General features: G+C 39.2%; 1 protein-coding gene across 1 annotated transcript; it reads left to right on the plus strand.

Moving 5' to 3' along the window:
* The first annotated feature begins 8216 nt into the window (after positions 1-8216).
* Positions 8217-10577, plus strand: LOC100663839 (olfactory receptor 9G19-like). Its single transcript, XM_003421354.3, has one exon. It carries the CDS (start codon positions 9094-9096, stop codon positions 10009-10011), a length of 918 nt encoding a protein of 305 aa, XP_003421402.2. The 5' UTR covers positions 8217-9093; the 3' UTR covers positions 10012-10577.
* The last annotated feature ends 411 nt before the right edge of the window (positions 10578-10988 follow it).

Consider the following 10988-nt stretch of genomic DNA (forward strand, 5'->3'; position numbering starts at 1 on the left):
GGAACATGGACAATACAAAGTATGAATATAGGAAAAATGGGAGTCATCAAAAATCAAATGTCACACATGAGTATTGATATCCTAGGCATTACCGAGCTGAAATGGATTGGTGTTGGCCATTTTTTATCAGACAATCATAAGGTCTACTATGCCAGGAATGACAAATTGAAGAATAGTATCACATTCATCATCAAAGAGAACATTTCAAGAGATATCCTGAAGTATACTGCTGTCAGTGATAGGATAACATCCATAAGCCTACAATGAAGACCTGTTAATACCACCATTATTCAAATTTACCCACTAACCACAAATGCCAAAGATGAAGAAACTGAAGATTGTTACCAACTTTTGCTGTCTGAAATTGATCAAATATGCAATCAAGATGCATTGATATTTACTGGTGATTTGAAAGTGAAAACTGAAAAAAAAAGAAGGATCCATAGTTGGAAAATATGGCCTTCGTGATAGAAACAATGCTGGAGTTCACACGTCAGAATTTTGCAAGATGAAAAACCTATTTTTTGCAAATGCTTTTTTTCAACAACATTAATGGCAACTACACATGCCTCCCCAGATGAAAGACACAGGAATCAAAACAACTTCACCTGTGAAATGAGACTATGGAGGAGCTGAATGTCATCAGTCAGAAAAAGGCAAGGGGCCTTCTGTGGAACAGACCATCAATTGCTCATAAGCAAGATCAAGTTAAAGCTGAAGTAAACTAAAACAAGTCCATGAGAGCCAAAGCACAACTTTTAGTGTATACCACCTGCATTTAAAGACCATATCAAGAATAGATTTGACACACTGAATGCTAATGACTGAAGTTGGGCTGACATCAAGGACATCATTCATAAAGTATGAAAAAAGGTCTTTAAAAAGACAGGACAGAAAGAAAAGACTAAAATGGATGTCAGAAAAGACTCTGAACCTTGTTCTTGAACAGACAGAAGATAAAGCAAAGGGAAGAAATGATGTAGTAAAAGAGCTAAACAGATGATTTCAACGAGTGGCTCCAAAAGACAAAGTGAAGAATTATAACAAAACTTGCACAGACTCAGAGTAAGAAAATCAAAAAAGGGAAGAACACACTCAGCATTTCTCAAGCTGAAAGAACTGAAGAAAAAATTCAAGCCTCAAATTACAAAATTGAACAATTATATGGGCAAAATATGGAATGATGCAGGAAGAATCAGAAGATGGAAGGAAAACACAGAGTCACTGTACCAAAAAGAATTGGTCTATGTTTAGCCCATTTCAGGAAGCAGCATGTGATCAAGAACCAATACTATCGAAGGAAGAAGTTCAAGCTTCACTAAAGGCATTGGCCAAAACAAGGCTCCAAGTAATGACAGAATACCAATTGAGATGCTGCAACAGCTGAAGCACTGGATGCTCTCACTCATCTATGCTAAGAAATGTGAAAGAGAGCTACCTGGCCAACCAACAGGAATGGGTCCATATTTCTGTCCATTTCAAAGAAAGGTGATGCAACAGAATGTGAAAATTATCTAACAATATCATTAACATCACATGCAAGTGAAATTTTTCTGAAGATCATTTAAAAGCAGTTGCAACAGTAGATTGACAGGGAACTACTGCTAATTCAAGCCAGATTCAGATGATGATGTGATATTAGGGATATCATTGCTGATGTCAGATGGGTCTTGGTTGCAAGCAGAGAGTACCAGAAAGATGTTTACCAGTGTTTTTTTTTTTTTTTTTTACTATGTGTAGGCATTCAACTGTATGAATTATAACAAATTATGGATAACATTGCAAAGAATGGGAATCCCAGAACACTTAATTGTGCTAATGAAAGAATGTGTACATAGGAAAAAAGGCAGTTGTTCGAACAGAACAAGGGCATACCGGGTGGTTTAAAGTCAGGAAAGGTGTACATCAGTGTTCTTTCCTTTCATTATACTTGTTCAGTCTGTATGCTGAGCAAAGAAGCTGAGAAGGTGGACTACATGAAGAAGAACCCAGTATCAGGATTGGAGGAAGACTCAGAAACAGCCTGCAATATGCAGATGACAGAACCTTGCTTGCTGAAAATGAAGAAGACTTGAAATACTTACTAATGAAGATCAAAGACTACAGCTTCCAGTACAAATTCCCCTCAACATAAAGAAAACAAAAATTCTCACAACTGGACCAGTAAACAACATTGTGATAATTGGGGAAAAGATTGAAGTTGTCAAGGATTTCATTTAACTCGGATCCACAATCAACACCCATGGAAGCAGCGGTGAAGAAATCAAAGGATGTATTGCTTTGGGCAAGTCTGCTGCATAAGATCTCCTTAAAGTGTTAAAAAGAAAAATACCACCTTGAAGACTAAGGTGCATGTAAAAGCTGGACAATCAATAACGAGGCCAGAAGAAGAATTGGTGCCTTTAAATTATGGTGCTGGTGAAGAATACTGAATATATCATGAAGTATCAGAAGAAAGAATAAACCTATCTTGGAAGAATTCCAGCCAGATGCTTCTTAGGAGCAAGGATGGTGAGACTTCTTCTCACATACATTGTACATGTTATCAGGCGGGACCAGTCCCTGCAGAAGAAAATCATGCTAGGTAAAGTAGAGCATCAGCGAAACAGAAGCAGTGCTCCACAAGATGGACTGACACAGTGGCTGCAACAATGGGCTCAAACATAACACTTTCGGGGATGGCACAGGGCCCTGCAGTTTCTTTCTTTTGTACATGGATTTGCTATGGGTTGGAAACAACTCCATGGCATCTAACAACAGCAAGGCTAACTACTTATTTGTTCTGCAAATCTGCAGCTCAGACAATCAGGAAGTGCCTTTAGTCCTCAACAATAACTTCCCTACCTCCACAAGAGATGACAGTCTGCTTCAAAGGTGCAATTCAGGCATTCTGGCCACCTATTTGTTTATCTCAATTGGATAATCACAGCTTTCAACTTCAGCAGATGCCTGGTGCTAATACAATATTTATAATCTCTATTTCCAAGCCTCTTTGCCATAGCCAGTTTGTCTGTCAATACTTTGTTCTCCACCTATTCTTCTTACCAGGACATCATCATTGATTATTTACGTAAATTAGATGCTAGTAGATAGTGTAGATTACCAATGTTCCATTTACCCCAGCAAGGGATTTATCTGTCTGTTCTTCAAATACTTGAGCAACTTGAAGAACTTAAATTCCTTTTAAATGGTTGTTTCCTTGACCTATTCTCAGAGCAGTAAAACTTAGGAAACTAGATGGCCCGCTTAAATTAGGTAATTTGAGTCGAGTATAATAAAGGAATTACAACAAAGGAATGTGTTCGATGTGGGAAATCCCTAGGAATAGGGTAATAGCACTAAATAGGTAACTTCTGAGACTTGTTACCACTCCAGCCCTAAAGAGACCAGAAAAGTGAGTGGTTAAAAGCACTGAACTTTGGAGGAGCAATGCCTGGCTGGAGATACAATGCAGCCAGACTCTAGGAATTATTCACATAAGGAGCATGGGGAAAATTACCCTGAACTCACTCTCCTTGCTGCTAATGACACCATTGACTAGGCCCCTAAGAAGACAGAGAGCAAAGGATTCCATCGAAGCAATTCATACAGCTTAGCCACCTACATCAAAGAGGAGGCTGGGGTGGAGAATGGATTTGGAGGGATGCTTTGAAGGTATGACTGAAATACTGCTATTGATGAGCAGATATATTTTAATAGTAGATGTGTCCATATGAATACATGGAATAAAATAAAATGAAAAACCATTGTCATCAAGTTGATTCTGACTCTATACAACAGAGTAGAACTATCCCATAGGGTTTCTAAGGCTGTAATCTTCAAGGAAGCCAACTGCCACATCTTTCTCCCTCAGAGCAGCTGGTGAGTTCGAACAGCTAACCTTTTTAGTAGCAGCCAAGTACTTAAGCACTGCATCAGCAGGGTTGCTCACACATAAATAGTGTATTTAGTATATGTGTACACATATGTTTAGTTTGTCTTCTCCAGAATGCAAAATGGAACGACAATGAAAATGATGACTGATTACTTTTTCACCAGGATATCATGGCCTCCAAAAAATTTTCTCTCCATCTTATTAAATAATACCCAATTTGTCAACGTTCAGTTCTGTTTAATTGCCGTGTTACTCATTTCTCAATTCATTAAATCCTAAGGGGCTACAGGAATCTAAACCCTGGGGATCCAGAAACTGATATAAAAAATTCTGGGAGGAGCAGGTTTGAGCTATGTCGGGATGGTGGCCTTACTGAGAAATTTGGGTGAGTTGCCTAATTCAGATGTTAGAGGTAGCTGGAAGATTTTATTTTTTTCTCACAACCAGTCCAGTCGCCATTTGTACACTATGACATGATAATGGTTAAGGAAAGGCCCTCTTAAAAAGTCACAATTATCCAGTTGTCATCTCTGAAACTGCTGAAAGCACAAGAGATGTATTATTTCTTGCTGTTAGTGGCATAAAAAGGGGAACTAGCGTTACAGGGAAGGACAAGGGAGACAAAACTAAATTAAGAAACCATTAGGATCCACTTGGCCAATAGCGCTTATAAATATCTCAAGAGTAACTACAAAAAAACCAACTCACTGCCCTCCAGTCGAAACTAGAGTGGCACAATAAAGAAGGAGAGATTATGGGGCTGAGGGTCAAAAGAAAAGTTTAAATTTCTTTCACTTTGGTATTTCTTTAAATATAGCGTATTTAAGAAGACTTCCAGGTGACACAGGTTTACTTCCAGAAGGAAAAAAAAATTTAATACTTTTGGGTAGAAAATGCTGTTTTAGGTTTTATGAGCTGTGTTATAAGCTGTTTTAGCTTATAATACCAATATAACATTATTAGTAGAATAAACATGATAGCTGGTTAGCACACACTGTCCAGTAGGCATAATCTTCTGGTTCTGATAACAGATTACTCAGTTCTTCCAACCAGGCCCTCACACGGTGTACATAGGTGGGTTTCAGGGCAAACACCAAGAAAATTTGGACTCTATTTTGTTTTTGTATGCCATGGTAAGTTATGACAGTTTTTGTGTTTGTTGCGTGTTTTGTCTTTTCTGTTGTGAGGGCAATTATATGGCTTTCCTAGGAGTCTCAGGAAGGGTCTTTAAACACAGTAGAAGAGAATTACCATCTCTGAAGGAATGGAGCTCAAAGTAGAGAACACGAATTGAAGGACAAGGGAAGCAAAGGACAGAGCACCACACTGGGCTCCATGATAGATGGTTTGGTGATTGAGAGACTGTTGCTGCTCTCAGTCGCCATGGAGTCAACTCTGACTTATGGTAACATTATACACAACAGAACAAAATGTTACCCAGTCCTGCCTCATCCTCACAATCACCCACATGTTCGAGGCCATCATAACAGCTATTGTTCCAATCCATTTCACTGAGGGTCTTCCTCACCTTCACTGGCCTTTTACTTCAACCAAACATAAAGTTTTTACTGGCTAATTTTGGCCTTCTTCCAGTCTGTCTTAGTCTGGAAGCTCCACTGAAACCTGTCCACCATGGATAACCCTGATGGTACTGAATTACCAGTGGCATAGTTTCTAGCATCATGGCTACACTCAAGTCACCATAGTGTGACAAACTGACAGAAGGCACAAAGAGGACTGTGGGGCAATGGGTAATTGTGAGAGAGTAGAGAATAGAAAGATGCAAGGTTAGAAGAGAGAACATATATCAGGGGATATAGCAGAGGTGTTGGATACAGATTCTACCCCCGCAGTATTTGACATGAAAAACATGCCACTGCTTTACAACTGTGTGACATCATTACTTACGTATGATAGATATTTTTTACATGTCAAACCTTTTACTAAGCACTCTATTTACAGTATCCCTTTTGAGTTTTCCTACAATCGTAAGAGGAACTTATTATGACTCCCATTAATAGATAATAAAAATGAGGATTGGGGAAACTAGTTTTCCAAAGTTTCTGCCAGTAGCCCTTGAGTTGGCTCTGAATCTTGGCAACCCCTATGGTTGTCGGAGTAGAACTGTGCTCAATAGAGTTTTTGTCTTAGATTTCTAGTGCTGCTTTAACAGAAATACCACAAGTGGATGGCTTAAAAAAAGAGAGATTTATTCCCTCATTGTCTAGGAGGCTAGAAGTCCGAATTCAGGGTACCAGCACCAGGGGAAGGCTTTCTCTCTCTGTGGTTTCTAGGGGAAGGTCCTTGTCGTCAGTGTTTCCCTGGTTTAGGAGCTTTTCAGAGCAGGGACCCTGGGTTCAAAGGAAACTTTATCTAAAGAAAGAGGTGGTGGGCTGGATTTGGTCCAAAGCACTGGTTTCCTGATCCCTGGTATGGACGTCATACCATAACTGATAGCCTCTGGCAAGGCGAGCAGGAAAGAAGTAGGCAGCAGAGGGCAGAGAGATGAAGACTGAGGGTACGATGAGCTGCCCAGGCCCTGCCCCACAGGTGCCTCTCAGTAGATTCCATCACGGGAGTGAGCACATATCATATTTCAACAGGTAAGGGGTCACAACACTACACAGCTGCCAGAACACTGAGAATTATGGACCAGCAAAGAGACACACAATCTTAACCATCACGGTTTTCAATAGCTTATTTTTCAGAAGTAGATCACCAGGACTTTCTTCCGAGGCACCTCAGGGTAAACTGAAACCTCCAACCTTTCAGTTAACAGGACATTCACCGTTTGCACAATCCACGGTTACAGTGATTGAAATCATTGACATCAGGATTGGCACCTAGATCTGTTCATCACTCTTCTCGTTGAATACTTTATACACTGCAAATCTTTACATTTTTTAGATCCTTGATTATTCACAACATAGTAATGTAGGGAGGACTGCTGAAATAGTAAATAATAACAATAGTAATAACATTAATATTATAACAGATATTCATTTCAGTGTTTCTCAGATGTGATCTACAAAAAACCTGCATCAGAAACACTTGGGCTGCTTGAGAGAAAGCAGGTTCCTGGGTTTCACCTATAAGTTGCTGAATTGGAATCTCTGGGGTGGAGTCCAAGTGGTTCTTACGTGCACTGAATTTGAGAAGCACTGTTTGCTTGAGTGTTTACCACCTGCCAGGCTCTGTGCTCAGCCCTTACAGGAGCTATCTCCTTTAATCTTGACAACAACCCTATTGGTGGTAGTTGCTGTCCAGTCAATTCTAACAACAACCACGCTGTTGTGTATATTTATTACAACCCTAGGGAGAGAGAAGTTAACTCTGCATTATAATATGAAAAAAAAAGAGGCTTAAGAATATTGATTAGTAATTTCTCCAAGGTCCCACAGCCTTTATGTCATGGAGACAAAACTTTAATCCATGTTATTTGCTTAAAAGTCAAGTGTATTTTCTGATACCCCAGCCATCTCCAGTTTGAGCAGTCAGCTCTGATTTCTGAGACATGTTTCACTTCCATCATGGCATGTAATGACAATCTGTTGCTAAGCTGAAAAACTCCTTCTTCACAAACCCACTCACTTGGGAAAACAAATGATCTGATAATTGGTCAGGCTGACTGTTTTTGTGGGCAGATTTCTTTGCTTCTTCCTATAAGTGTCTGCAAAGACCACAAATATCAGGGGTTACTGGTGCCAGGAACTGCATGAGAGTACCATACAATTCTCTGATGGTTTTAGGGTAAAATGATATCATTATGAGACCACCCAGAAAAGAGATTCTGCTGATTTCTCTTCAGAATCAGGGTGGTCCACTCATTCATTCAGCAAATAGTCATTATGTATCTGTTATATGCCAGACACTATTCTAGGCACTAGGGATATAGTAATGAAGAAAACAAACAAAAATCCATCTTCTCATGGAGCTTGTACCCTTCTTGTTGTTGGTAGTTGCCATCAAGGTGATTCCAACTCATGGTGCCTGAGTGTTGCACAATAGAACTGTTCCATAGTGTTTTCAGTAGCAGATTTCCAGACCTGTCTTCTGAGTTGGCTCTGGGTATATCTGAGCCACCAACATTTCAGCTAATAGTGGGGCACTTAACTGTATCTGCCTCCCAGGAACTCCATTTATACCCTCGTGATCTCCTGACCCCAATGACATGGAGGACCCAAGAAAACGTGGATGGAGCACTATATCACTACAGATAACTTGACCACTCAGTGATTTTCTCCAGTTATCTGCTATTCCTTCATATAATTCCTAGAAGGATGCTATGAAGAGGTACAAAGCAATTTGCAAATTTCCAGAGAAGTTCTTAACAAAGTAGGAAAATCCCTTATGGAACATTTTTTAAATTTACGTTCAAATTTTTGACTATCACAAAGACTGGGGTCCCTTCAGGCTGTTTAGTGTCTAAGAGACAAAGATGAAAGACGTCTTGAACCCATGGGGCAGCTCCATACAAAGAAAAGTGCCCCACTCCTTATACACAGTCTTGACATAATCAGATGGATTTGGTAGTTTATCTCCACTCTGAAATTTCACCCTGGTTCCCAATCTAGTCCTAACTCTTGGGATTTACAACAGTTGTACCAAAGGATCCTACAGATCAGTGAAGGGGAAAATATTCTCTATATTTGCAGAAGAGGAGAATGTCGTCCTTTTGTAAACTCTGGGGACCGTCCTACCCCTCAAGGGATCTCATCAACTTGTCCATTTCAATCTGGGAAATGAGGGAAAGGAAGCTGTCCCCGGGTATTTAAATTCAACTAACTTCTTTCCCAGTTTGTGTTCATCTACTTTACTTTTTTAACATTTGACATTATCTACAAAACATTCTATACTTTTTTTTTTTGTAATTATTTTCTGTGTCTTCCTGTAGAACGAAAGCTCCATAACAATAAGACACAAAATTGTGCCTAGAACAGCGCCTGGGACTCAAAAAAGAAATATATATATATGGAAAAAAGAATGAATAGGCCCCTAGCAGCATTATGGCTGTACTTGTACAAATGCATTTTACCGAAATGAATATATTGAGACTCAGAGAACTCCCGTCACTTTCTCAAGTCAGGATTCCTGCTCAGATCTCTTCATTCTAATACCTTTGGTCTTACCACATCACATGTACCTGGTTCATAGAATGCCTTTATTTAATATGAGCTGAGGAAATTAAACACCATGTATATGTGAGGTGTCTTTTAGTCATGGAGATGGACAATCACACCGTGACTGAGTTCATCCTAGTGGGCTTCACAACAGACCCTGTGATGCAGTTGATCCTATTTGTGGTGTTCCTTGCTGTGTACTCTGCGGCCCTGGTAGGAAATACCATGCTTATAACATTAATCTGTAATGACTCCCAGCTCCACACACCCATGTATTTTTTCATTGGCCACCTGTCATTCCTGGATTTCTGGTATTCCTCTGTCAACACCCCAAAGATCCTAAAGACTTGCATCTCTGAGGACAAAAGCATTTCCTTTGCTGGTTGTGTAGCTCAGTTCTTCTTCTCTGCTGGGCTGGGATTTAGTGAGTGTTACTTGTTGGCCACCATGGCTTATGACCGCTATGTGGCTATCTCAAAACCACTGCTTTATTCTCAGGCAATGTCCATACGGCTGTGCACATTTTTGGTAGCAGCCTCATATCTTGGTGGATTTATTAACTCTTACATCATCAGCAAAAGAACTTTTGCATTGAACTTCTGTGGTGACAATGTCATTGATGACTTTTTCTGTGACTTACTTCCCCTGATGAAGCTGGCTTGTGGCAGAAAAGATGGTTACCAGGCTCTACTGTATTTTCTCCTGGCCTCCAATGTCATCATCCCCCTTGTGCTCATCCTCGCCTCCTATCTCTTTATCATTACCACCGTCTTGAGGATCCGCTCCACCCAGGGTCGCCTCAAAGCCTTCTCTACCTGCTTCTCCCACTTGATTTCTGTCACCTTATACTACGGCTCCATTCTCTATATCTACCGTCACCCCCGATCTAGCTATTCCATGGAAAGGGACAAAATAGTTTCCACCTTTTACACTGTGGTCTTTCCCACATTGAATCCTATGATCTACAGCCTGAGGAATAAAGATGTGAAACATGCTCTGAATAAACTCTTTAAATAAATCCAGGTTCTCTTCTTCTAAGGTGATGCAAAGAAAATTTTTCTTCTGGTTATTTGTATCTCCAGCAGAGCTGCCATTGTGCTCCATAAGGATGAAAAAAAAAAACTTATGTTCAAGTTAAAGAGTTTTTCCAAACTTGAGACAATACAATTCAAGAGATCTAAGATGGGAAAATTAGGGCAATTTAGGAAACAACATTTGAAGATAAAGCCTCAGAATTTTGATTGAATCCCATTAGTTAGAAACAACCAAAACCATGGATAAAAGCAAAAAAAAAAAAAACTAAAATTCAAAAACTCTCCTCTACCTTTATAAAGAGAAATGACAGAATACTAATCCCATTAGCATAGGAAGACTTTTGGGAGACTTACCTGTATGGGATAGTATCTACATAGTTATTTCCTAGATAGAGGAACAAATATCCTGAATTAATTTTTATTATTTTCCTGTGACTGGTAATTAGATGACACTTGTCATTTTCTATTTCTTTAACAGAATTACTTAAACACTTTTATATCATTTTTTTTTTTGAAACATTCACACAAAAACCCAACAACACACATGAATCACCTCAGTATTAACTAGGCTCTGCAGCCACAATCTCACCAATCTCCTTGTCTCTAACATGAGGAAAAGTCAGTCAAAACCCCAGTGGTATGATGTCTGTGAATCACCACAGCTGCTAGGGATCCGCTTACTAAGATTTCTACCAATTTGTGATATTATTAATATCAAAATATAATTATTATAATAAAAATAACTATAATAAAGTAAAACTACCTGATACATAAGTCTATAGGTGCATATTACTCAAAAGAAAAAAGTTTGTATACAGAATACATAAAATAGAGGTACAAGAAAAGAGTAAATATGATAACTTACATTTAATTCGATTGATTTTTTTAAAGCAAGGCAATGTTAATATATGTGTATAAAGCATAAATATGGCTTTGTCTCTGTTAGAGTAAGCAGTAAAT

The sequence above is a fragment of the Loxodonta africana genome, chromosome 7, assembly GCF_030014295.1.
Source record: "Loxodonta africana isolate mLoxAfr1 chromosome 7, mLoxAfr1.hap2, whole genome shotgun sequence".
Taxonomy (NCBI): domain Eukaryota; kingdom Metazoa; phylum Chordata; class Mammalia; order Proboscidea; family Elephantidae; genus Loxodonta; species Loxodonta africana.